The 12,317-nt window shown below is 33.0% G+C and overlaps 1 protein-coding gene across 1 annotated transcript; it reads right to left on the minus strand.

The window, feature by feature from the left end:
- On the minus strand, positions 947–7,644 carry LOC109361642 (putative ABC transporter C family member 15). Its single transcript, XM_019607158.1, has 11 exons — positions 7,493–7,644; positions 6,478–7,378; positions 4,794–6,223; positions 4,583–4,669; positions 3,909–4,499; positions 3,655–3,819; positions 3,182–3,476; positions 2,325–2,845; positions 2,192–2,255; positions 1,596–1,835; positions 947–1,399 (listed from the first exon to the last, which is right to left on the minus strand). Exons 2-11 carry the CDS (start codon positions 7,310–7,312, stop codon positions 1,293–1,295), a joined length of 4,335 nt encoding a protein of 1,444 aa, XP_019462703.1. The 5' UTR covers positions 7,313–7,378; positions 7,493–7,644; the 3' UTR covers positions 947–1,292.

Here is a 12,317-nt window from a genome sequence, read left to right on the forward strand (position 1 = left end):
AATCAAGCAACTAATACAAACTTTACAAAAGAAGTACTAACTTCCTAACCACTTAATCAGCTAACCAACTTCTCAATTAATCTCTAAAATATCTTTAACAACCACCGAAGAAATCTAGGAGTAGAGGTGGCTGGATGATAGATCATTATACAGAAGGTCTTTCAATTCCGAAGAAACATAAGAGTAGAGGTGGCTGGATGACTGATCATCGTGCAGATTTCTCTCCTTCCAACTCCAAAAGGAGCAGTTGGAAGACTACAGGGACACCATCTATTAGAAGCACTAACATTTATTCATTTAGTAGTGGAAGTCATACTCAAAGGTCCAAATCTTCCTATATGTGAAATGACCATGATGGAACCTCAAAGTCCCAAGGATCAGGTAAGGCTCCTCATCGTAGATTCTCGGTGTCAAGATCTGGCAATTCAGTATCAAGGTTCAGCGATCGACAGTAGGAAAAGTTACAATTGGTAGTAATTTTCCAGCATTTTATGTAATGCTCTCTGTCATGTGATCTGTAAACTTGTAAAACCACACTTTCTTGCAAGCTTTAGTTTTTCAAACTAATGTTCAAGTTTCCCTTTTCAGTTATTCGTTCTGCTACTGTCATAATTCTGTCATGCATCTATTCAACGTCTTTTTTTATAGTTTCTGGCAGCCTTTAAATATCTTTCAAGTTCAACCACACATTTTCTACTTGAACTAGTGTTTTTTTCCCATTTTGTATGTTGTTTTTCTACATAAGGAGGCGGTGACCATGTGCAATTATGAGAATTCTCATAGGAAATTTGCAATAACAAAAGTTAGTTTCACCAGGGTGCTTTGGTTTCTGTATAGAGGCACAAAATATGAAGTCGTGCGTATAAAAATCAATATCAAACAATTTTGGAGTTCTAGTAACATTATCAGTAATTTTAATTGAAACCAGTATAGAAGCTATGGAAAGTTCAGTAATTTTAATTGAAACCAGTATAGAAGCTATGGAAAGTTCAGTAATTTAAAGACCTATGAAGTTTAAAAGAGAAAGCATTAGTTAGAAAATTGGTCAAGCTAGTGACCTAAGAGCAACAATTTAGACTTGTGTCAAGTTCAGGAGCCACCAATATATATTGACCTTTCCATCTTTAAGTTAATATAAAATATCGGTCCAGTGTATGATCCTCCCAGTAGGGTCTTGAGCTGCTTTCAGCGTTGTGCCTAAATTTGCTCTGTATGATAACTATTTGGTAGTATGCTACTGCTATACTATCCTCTTTATAATGAATGACTTGTCCTCATTCTGTATCTTTTTGTTAGCTACTTTGGGATGATCTCCTCACAAATTCCGACACCAACTTTGAGAATGAAGAAGAATTGTTCTGTAGCAATTGACCTGGGTGGTCAAACTCCACAATTGTCCCTGTATATGTCAGAATAGTAGTGCTCATCAGCTCCAATTTTACATAAAGGATTGCATAAATGTGCTACCATACTGTAATTATTTTGATGATATGATACATTGCCTGCATTATATGAGATACATGTTTTTTGCCTAGGTTCCACTATGACTAATTTATGATCACATATATTGAAGTAAAAATTAAGTTTTGAAGTACCTTCATCTAGGACCAAAACTAAGTCATTATCAATTACTGTAGGAATTCTATGTGCTACAGTTATGACTGTGCATCCACTTGTTTCTTCCCTAATAGTCTTCTGAATTAAGTTATCTGTTGCAGTGTCAATAGATGCAGTTGCCTCATCTAGAACCAAAATTCTTCTTTTCTTCAACAGCAGCCTAGCCAAGCAAACAAGTTGCCTTTGTCCAACACTCCAATTTTCTCCATTTTCAGCCACTGAATCAGCATGCAAATTCAATGAATATTTCATAACCATAACAGTAAACGAAACCAAACAGAAACTTCAATGGCACTGAATTATAAATCATGGATCGACTAAACCTTCTCGGGGACTTGCTTAAGAATAAGAAAGAGGAATCTTATGTAAATACATGGAATAAGGTTTGGACCTATTCATGGGGATTTTGTAAATATTCCCCTCGAGAAAGAGAAAATTCAAAACAACTTAAATTTTTTTGGAGATTGGATGCAATTACCAATTCATTTTCTGACATGTATAGAATGAAACTTCATTCTGGATCCTACAAGAATTTTTATGAAAGCTAATTTTCTTGACAAAAATATAGTTATACCTGGTGCATCAAGAAGCCTTGGATCCTGCCTTACTATTTTAGCTAGATGGCACTTGCTGAGAACCTGAAAATGTAGATTTTTTTAGTAGAGATAAATATTGGTATTTTAATATAGAGTTCTTCTAACAATTACCTCCCAAAGTTCTTGATCTGCATGTTGTTCTAGTGGATCCAAATTAGTCCTCACAGTGCCTAGAAACAAGGTTGGGTCCTGAGGAATTATACCAAGTTTAGATCTCAAATCCTGCAAGCCGATCTTCGAAATATGTACACCATCAATAAGTATCCATCCTTTCAAAGGCTCCACGACTCGAAAGAGGGCTTGCACCAATGTCGATTTTCCACTGCCTGTCCTTCCCACTACTCCAATCTTCTTTTGTCCAGGAAAGGTGCAGGTGACACCTTTGAGAATCATAGGAGCTGCAGGATCATACTGTATGTGAAGGTTATGAAACTCAATTTTTCCCTCCCTAGGCCACTCAGGTTCAGGTCTGCAATCTTGAATTACTAATGGTGCTTCACTTGGTATACTAGAGAATTGTAATATCCTCTCAACCGATATCATTTTGTTCTCAACATTGCAGAGATTCCATATCACCCAAGCTTGAAGGACACTCAAATTCAAACCATAGGTGGCCACTAGACCTGCCAAGCCTGAAAATCAAAAGAAGCAATTAATTGTTGAAGACATGAAATCATGATTTCTATGGAAAGCAACATTGGTATACAATATAATTTTAAATGTATCTAATCTTAATTATTTCTTTTGTGCTCAAATATCTAGTAGGAATTAAATAGACCAAAGTAGATTTTAAAGATGTATATCTAGCTCTTGACATAAATATGATACCAATCACCATGTAACTTTCCTTGCTTGGAATTGCTTAAATGCTGTAATAAAGTATTGATTATTTCATACATGTATGTAAATATGTAATCATAAACCACCACCAGTGTTTAATAAAATGAAGGGTGGAAGAAAGAACTTACTGGGATCAATGGCAGACCTTGGCAGCATAACCAAGATGATTAGAACAAAATAGAATACCAGATTGAAAAGAAAATTTATTCGGACTGACAACCATTCCATTGTGGCATCATTGTGAAAGGCTACCCTGGAATAATCATCAATTAGAGCCTTAACTTTGTCAATGAATATTTGCTCTTGATTAAAACAACGGATTGTAGCAACCCCAGCAATCGATTCTGAGAAGTGATGTAAGATTGGAGCCTTTCTAATCCCAACCATCCTGGCTAATTCCCTAGCTGTAGTTATGTAATAAGCCTGCAAAAATACATAATTCCGTTCATAATTGAATCATGCTAAGTGTGAGCGCAAGCAAAAATTTATGGCATGACATGAAATGCTTTAACCTTTTCAATTCATGCCAAATAAATTCTCGACAAGAAATGATATGATAATTTTAAATTTGTGTACATTACCAAATATTGATTATCGTTACCTGATACCAGATCGAGATAGCAAACACAACGAGAAAGAGGAGAATGACTTGCCAGGAAGCCTGGGACATTAGCATGATGATACTCAACAACTGGATAAGTGCAAATACTAGTCCAGCCAATCTGTATGGTATGTCTGTGTCTACTGTGCTTTGATCCGTAGATGACTGTAACCATCACAGAGAACTGAATTGAATCTTCAATTAAAAGACAGCAAAAATATATGAAATAAAGAATAATAGCGAACTGTACTGACCCTACTGAGGATTCGGCTTGAAGGTGTTGTGTCGAAAAATGAAACAGGTGCCCTGAACACCGATGTAATCATTCCATGAAAAAGGCGCTGAGCAGTCTTGACAGCAACTGTTGTCATCAAAACAGTCCTTCCCAGGATGAAGATGGAGCTGCCACTAGACAGAAGCATAAATGTCCCCATTAGCTTCCCTTTGCTGACACTGTCCTGTTCTGAGGCCCAAGAAATCCAATAATTGCTTCCCATCTGCAAAACTTGAAAAAGAATTTGGCAGACAATAATAGCTGGAACAAATGCGCCTCTATAAGCACATGTGACAAAAGTTGAGTAAACACTCCATTTCACCCGACCCGTCTCTGCTTCCTCTTCTTTGCTTCTCTTCCAATCCTTGATTGACTCTTGAAAAATTTCTTCAGCAACTTCAATTTGATTTTTCTGGCATGGTTTGCAGCTAACATAATCATCTTCTTGGAGTGGATTTATTTGGTTCACTGTTTCTTCATGAGCAGCCATTTGTTGAACAAGTTCACAATTAGAACATGCCATGAGATCTTCATACCTTCCTGATTCCACTATTTTACCATCTTTCATTACCTATCATAAAGCATGTTAACGGTGAGAGGTCAAGCACTTGTGTTGTAATTTCATCAGCGAAAGACAAGTTTTCGGTATCTTACTAAAACGATATCTGCAGCTTCCAAGAATTCCAGTTGATGAGTAGCATAAACAACTGTTTTCTCAGACAAAAGTTGCATAAGACATTTCTGCACAAAATTTTCCGCTTATTAATTAATGAAATACTACATTGAAGGAAATGAAAGTGAAATCAGAAAGAGCATTAGTGAAAAAACACAAGCACAACAACTATTAGTGGTACTAAGTATTAACCTTAAACAAATGAGTTCCAGTATGAGCATCAACAGCACTGAAAGGATCATCAAGGAAATAAATATCGGAATCATTGTAAACAGCCCTTGCAAGTTGAATCCGCTGTTTCTGCCCTCCACTTAAGTTTAAGCCCCTCTCCTCCACCAGGGTCAAATCTCCATCAACCCACATGTTTATATCCTGATGCAAAGCGCAGACATCCAAAACATTTTCGTAGAAGTCCTTATTCATTTTCTTGCCAAACAAGATATTTTCTCTAATAGTTCCAGACTGAATCCAAGGACTCTGAGGTACATAACTTTTAGTACCATAGACTTTGATCAATGCACCAGAAACCAATGGAACCTCACCAAGCATACAGCAAAGTAAGTTTGATTTGCCAGACCCCACTGATCCACAGACTGCAACCTTCTGACCCTTCTTTATCATCATTTTTTCCGTAATTTGAATTGTTGGTTTCTTGGGAACTTGATCATATGTATCCCAAGCATATTCACCTGGCCTGATTTCAATAGCAATTGGTGAAGTGTTTGAAGCATGCTTATTCATGAATTGGTTCTGATCCTCTGCCTTAATGAACTCCTGGATTCGATCAACCGAGACTTTTGTTTGAGCTATCATGGAAATAAGCTCAGGTAGGTTGTAGATTGGATCTTGTAGAATCCGAAAAGTCGCTAAAGTTGAAAGGACAGTGGCTGCTGTTAGTTCTGTTTTCACCAATATACATGCACCAAACGTGACAACAGAAACTAAAGTTGGAGATGCCCAAAATAGAGTAGCTATTGCCGAGCATATGTAGAGGTATTTCTGCAGCCAATTGCTCTCAGTATCCCTGAGTTGAAGGAGTTTCTGTAAGAATGTGGATTCCCATGAATGCAATTTTAAGATCCTCATGTTCTTCATGGTCTCTGAAGTCACTTTGATTCTTGAATCCTTAGCTTCCATGATCTTGGAGTGGAGATTTTCTTGCATATTTGCCAAAGGTGTGTTACACACCATGACCAAAATGGTGACAACAAGTGCAGCAATGGAAGGGATATAACCCAAATTTATGTATAAGATCACCAAGGCCAAAATGACTTGAACTGGAAGCAACCAAACTCCATGAATGTACCAGCAGAAGTCTCCAATTCTTTCAACATCCACATTGATCAAATTTATGACTTTACCATGTGTTGGTCCAGCACACTTCATCAATAAGGACTTGCTGTAAACTAGAGCCATTAGAGCTGCACGCACACGGATTCCGATTCGTTGAGCACCAAAGTACCATTGTCTTTGACTTAATGACTCCACAGTCTTTGATAGGAAGAAAATGAATGCAAGAATCAGCCTATATTGGATGCTTGAATTGCCATCATTCCCAGATAAGAAATTCACAAAGTTTGTAATCAACAATGGTCCCATATAAGAGGCAATTGTGTTAACACCTACAAGTATAAACATAACAAGTTAATAATCAATATATGAATGACAAATAATGTTAAACTTGGAAAACTTCCCAACAACTTTACTTTTTATAACACAAGTACTCTGCCTTATAAAAATCAAAGTTGTTTAGAAGTTGTCGAGAATAGTAGTTCATAAAAGATTTTCGATACATGACTAAATGTTGCATTGATATATATATATATATATGAAGATTCAAATAATAACAGTGGCACTGAGACTAAGTAGAAATTACCTGCAAAAATTGCATTTAAAGCCAAGGATTTCCAGATAGAATGGGTTATAGCTTTTGTCAAGGAACCCCCTTCAAGTTTCTGTTTGCGAAGTGATTCTTCCAACAAGGAAGAAGCATTTTCTGCAGTTTCAGAATGAGGAACAGAAGGAATGTGACCATGTTCGAGTTTCTGAATTCTACCCTTGTTAAAAATGGGATTCAGCCATTGGAATGTAAGTTGGCTCCACATGTTTGCATTTGTGAAGGCATCTTCATCTTCTGCTTCCATCTCTTGTTGAAGTAACCTTTGTTTCATATCACTATCATTATGTTGTTGTTCCCTTGCACATAATACATAGGGAAGTGCATCAAAACATACAAGAAACAACAACATGGACAATGAAACCATACCAAGTATGATATCCCCGGACAGGAAAAACCACAAGTTCAAGGACTCAAAATTGTTCACTATTTCTATAGAAACTGAGAGTGCAACTATGATTGTGGTGAAACCCCACCATAGATTTAGAACAAGGGGGAACCTTTGGTTAAGTGTTCTTCTTTTCATTGAATAAAATGAAACTATAGTTGACAAGACCCATGTTAGAGACAAGGAAAGAGAGTTATATCCTATGATTCTCTTAATCCTATATTCATGAAAAGCAAAAGCCATGTTCATAACTGAAATAACAACATTGCATAGAACAGTGATTGTGGCTAACACCTTTGGTCCTTGTTTAAGGTATGCAATATTGTTTTTCTTGCTTTGTCTTAAACTATCAACCAAAACCCAAATCAGAATTGCATAGAAGAATGCCACATTGACAATTCCCAACACTCCATCCAACATGGTCATGCTTCAAGACTCAAGTCAATCCTTTTCTTACTTACTTGGTGAAGAAGAAAGAAAGATATAGAGAATCTGCACAATTCCATGAATGTTAAACAATAAAAAACAACCCAAATGTGCATATGATAATATATAAATTGGAGAGAGTATAACAATAATAGTAATGTGTTAAAAGTGATGCCAAACCTGTGGAAAAATGAGGCTAAGGGAAAGGATGAATTTACAAGTGTCAAGTGTGTTAGTGAATATTATTGTTATAGTCGTGGTGGGAAATGGCATTTGGATAGTAACATATATAAAGACTTCACTATCTCAATCACCCCAAATCTGTCATGCAAATTGTTATAAAATGTCTCATACAAACTGTGAGAATATAAAATCAATTTTATTTTTGGTTTAATTATTGGGAAATGAGTCAAATATATTCTTGGGAGCATTAAACAATCTTATATTTTTCTAGGTTAGAGTCTTAATTCAATCACACATCAACTTAATACAAAAGAGTGATAGTTATAACTAAATATTGGACCAATTTATTGCCTAGAGTAATAATAATGCAACACATTTCAATTTTATTTGAACTACGTACATTTCAGTAAAGGGGAAGGAGTTGCTAGATTTTTTGGTCAACATCGCACCTGTTTGGAAGATTGTGACAATTCCACTAAGTTGATAAAAACAATCATAAGATGTAGTAAAAATTTTAAAGAATATTATTAGAATTAACATAGTAAATTAATTTCAAAAAGTAGTATTCATTAATTCTTCAATAGTTAACACTTTATTAATTGACATTCAAATTTCAAACATAATTTTTCGAACATTTTTTCCTTCTAATTTAATTTAATTTAATGTAACTACCATGTCAACTAGTACAACACTAACCACCAGTCTAGCACCTTTGGCTTGAAGAATTAAGTTGCGAAGAGTAAAGCAGTGACTATACAACCTTTGACTTGTGCATTGCACGTTGGAACTGAACTCAATCCAAATGACATGTGAGAAGGGAACTTTTTCTAATGCATGCATGTACCTATGTGGTAAAAAAGGAGGGGAATAAAGTGAATAAAATCTGAACATGGGGAAAAGGACAATTGTTTTGTAATTATATCTTTAACTCATTCTAATGCTCATTAATATGCCACATGGTTTGTGCAATTTCTCCTTCTTGGTCCAGGGAAGTAAGTGGTTTTATTCATATTTGGCTTTGTGGATGGATTTAATACGAATGAATGGTGGTTTAGTTTTATATATATGAGAATAAAATATTTAATGATATAAAGAGAGAAGTTATTTTATTCGACTATTAAAATTATGACATGTGTCATATTTAATTATTTTCTATGAAAACATTTCTAAAACTAAACAAAACATTACACATGTCATATTTCTACTGGTCGAAGGAGATAAACTATCTTTTGGTATGATGAGATATTTTATTCTCTTTATATACTGTTTTGCATCCTCAATCATTCTCTTTAATCGTTACTTACTTTTCAAAAAATAAAATTAATATAATGAATTGTGAATGATGTATTGAATGTGTATGAATTTTTATACTAACAGTGCATAGATATTACACTTAATTTCTTATTCACCTCCTAAAATATGACACACACCAAAATCTTCTATACCAAAAGTTTTATATGCATTTATATCAACTCAATAAAATTTTACCAAATAATAAATAATATACTTCGTTTAATTTCTCATGAGGAAAACATTATTGGCTAGTATAGAGACAGAAGAAATTTAACGTAAAGATCTACATTCCACACCAGTTGAACAATTAAGTTGGCTATTGAGTCTTTTTTTTATTTCCAATTAATTAATTAATAATTGGGAATATCAGGAGTTGGAAAGGGTAACTAGGAGACAAATCATTGAATTGAATAACTAATGTTATGTACATGGATACAGTAGTAGGTATAATAATAATAGAGAGTAAAATCTATACATTGAGTGTATAAAAATTTATATACATGTACTTCATCATCCACCATTTATTTGGATTATTTTTTTTAAAAAGTCACCAATAATTAACTATCAATGGTAGATTTTGCAATAGTAGTACATAAAACTCATACACTACCAGTATATACATTTTTTTCTCATATTATAATAATAATAATAATAATAATATCTCGATGCACCAGAATTTGTTCTCTCGTTTATATAGCATTTATTGATAAATAAAGCATTTTATCCGTTATTCTCTCATAGACAATTATAATTGGTATTTAATATTGTTGATTATCTCCTAGTATAATTGGTAATATATGTTGTAGGCACATATTAGCAATCCAATGTAACAAGAAATAGTGTTATTTGATATAAACATAGGACTTAGATTTTCTCATATTATTTTTTGAGTAAATTACACCGACACTCCTGAGTTTTAGCGAAATTATACAAATCGTCCCTCACTTTTCTACACCTACACAAACCCCTAATTTTTTTTACTTTCATTACACTGATCATCTCTGCATGAGAAATAAGTGTAATTTTTTAAACAAAAAATGTGATAAATGCAATTAAGTTAAACAAAACATGGTATATTGTGGAGACAAATCCAAATAATATATAAGTCGATACTTCTTTATTATTTTTGGTTCGTTACGATAAAGTATAAGAATGATTTAAATAATATCTCTTTAGAATTGTTGATGCATTTTATAACCAAAAATAATAAAGAAGGATCGACTTATATATTATTTGGATTTGTCTCCACAATATACCATGTTTTGTTTAACTTAATTGCATTTATCACATTTTTTGTTTAAAAGATTACACTTATTTATCACGCGGGAGTGATCAATGTAATAAAAGTATAAAAATTAGGAGAAGTTTGTATAGTTGTAGAAAAAATGAGGAATGATTTATATAATTTCACTAAATTGAAGGGGTGTCAGTGTAATTAACTCTTATTTTGTGCTGAAAGATACCATTTTGTTGCTTTATCTTATTTGTAGTTTTAAATTTAGTCTCATGAGACATAAAAATTACCAATTTAGCCTGCTTACTACCTAAGAATAGTTTTAAAATCTTCTTCCTTTTCTAAATCTTTTTCAATTTAATCTGATTTTTTGTAATCTCTTCATATAATCTAACATTTCATCCCACATATACCTATGCCTCATTACCCACCTTTCCCATTTTTTCAGTCCCCAAATTGACTCACCTAACTTTGCACTAGTTTACTTGTTAGATGCAAGCCAGATGATATTACTACATGCCCTTGTTTGTCTCAAATATGTAAATGTAGGTTCATGCGAAGAAGATTTAAATGTTTCAGAAATATTTGAAGGATTTAATTTCACATTCTTTCAAATATAGTGCCAACTCCATTGGTTAGCATTGAAAAAGTATTTGACAAGTGGCTCCACACGCCTAGGAGAAAGTGTATATTTAAAACCAACAAGACATTAATTTAGTAGTGTAAGATTCCGTTAAATTTTCAGAAAGACTAAAAAATTAAAGTTCGATTCATAAGAGTAATACTTATTGGAAAGAACAATCGTACACCTCAAAAATAATTATTTCATCTGTAAGGTGAGGGAATTAAAGTCTGATTAAAGATTAGAATATAGTCCATCAAAAATGCTTTTTAAGCTTGATATAAGTAGATGAAGTCTACGCAAGGGACTATTCTAACATAGCCTAGCCCATTTAAAGCAAATATTGGGTTAAGACTCTTTGGAAGATAAACTTATATAAAATAATCAAAGTAAAAAAATCAGCCAATATTCTATTTCATATATATATATATATATATATATATATATAAAAGGAGAGATCCGCTTACTTTAAGAACTTATTTTTATCTTAACCATCAATTTTATGGATATCTAATAGTTTAAATCTACTTACTAATTCAGACCATTCAATTCTATGGACATCTAATAGTATAAAATGTGTACACTGACAGTATAAAGATTTATACATAGTAAATGCATCATCTACCATTCACTTGCAATATTTTTATTTAAAAGTCAATAATAACTAAAAATTAATAGTAAATGATGGAATGACAGTGTAAAAAAATTTACACTCATTTTTTCCCTTTATATTATTACATGTGAAGTCTATTTATACATGAAATACGGCCTATTTATAAGCCATTGTATAATAGACATTTAAAAAAACTTACAAGCCAAACTAGTCTTTGAAATATGACCAAACCATGTTAGGCTTTAAATTTGTCCCATGGCAAATTAATAGGGTAGTCTCAACTCTCAAGCCTATAATTAGAAAGACATCTCATACCTATTCATATCAATAGCTCAAACTAGCTTATTCTCACTAGTGCCTATAGAAGGTCATACAACTTACAAATAGAGGGGAATAAGGAGAAAAGAATTCAAAATGGTCAAAACTTACTTCTAAAACTCAATATCTCAATATTTACATTTTATATGTCATGGGACAATATTCTATTTTTCAATAAATAATTGGTTGACACATATTTTCAAAACTCCGAAGTTTTTTCTCGGGGGTCCATTATTTTTTGTGCAATAAAAATATTGGACTTAATTAAGTTTTTAGTGCCTGAAAGTTAGGCAAATTTTGATATAGCCCCAATCATTTTTTACTAGCATGCCCTTGAAAGTTTTTTTGTTTTTGTTTTAATTGATGTAACTAGCAGTGTACCCGTGCACTTGCACGAGTCGCTTCTTTGTTTATACATAATGCAAATATAATATACATATATTTTATAATATCAATAAATAATGTATTGAAACATTATATTTCCCATTCATATAGGTGCAATATTAACATTGATTTTTGAGTGTATATGTAGAATATTAACAATTATAAATGCGTTTGTATAAGCATTTATTTGTTGAAAGTGTGATTATAGAAAATATTTGATTCTTAAATAACTCAATAAATAAAATTCAAATTGTATTGGATAATATCTCACCTCTATATTCTCTATATAAAATTATAAATATAAGGAGTTATTTTTGCATCATATTTTTTGTGATTACGTTTATAAGTATCATATAAA

This window comes from Lupinus angustifolius, chromosome LG12, assembly GCF_001865875.1.
Source record: "Lupinus angustifolius cultivar Tanjil chromosome LG12, LupAngTanjil_v1.0, whole genome shotgun sequence".
Classification (NCBI taxonomy): Eukaryota; Viridiplantae; Streptophyta; class Magnoliopsida; order Fabales; family Fabaceae; genus Lupinus; species Lupinus angustifolius.

Excerpts from the sequence above, each read along its gene's own strand:
- LOC109361642 (XM_019607158.1), bottom strand. The coding sequence starts at position 7,312 with ATGACCATGTTGGATGGAGTGTTGGGAATTGTCAATGTGGCATTCTTC. Across the intron at positions 3,477-3,654 it reads CTATCTCGATCTGGTATCAG|GCTTATTACATAACTACAGC; the intron begins GTAACGATAATC and ends GTATTTTTGCAG. Across the intron at positions 2,256-2,324 it reads CAGATCAAGAACTTTGGGAG|GTTCTCAGCAAGTGCCATCT; the intron begins GTAATTGTTAGA and ends CTACATTTTCAG.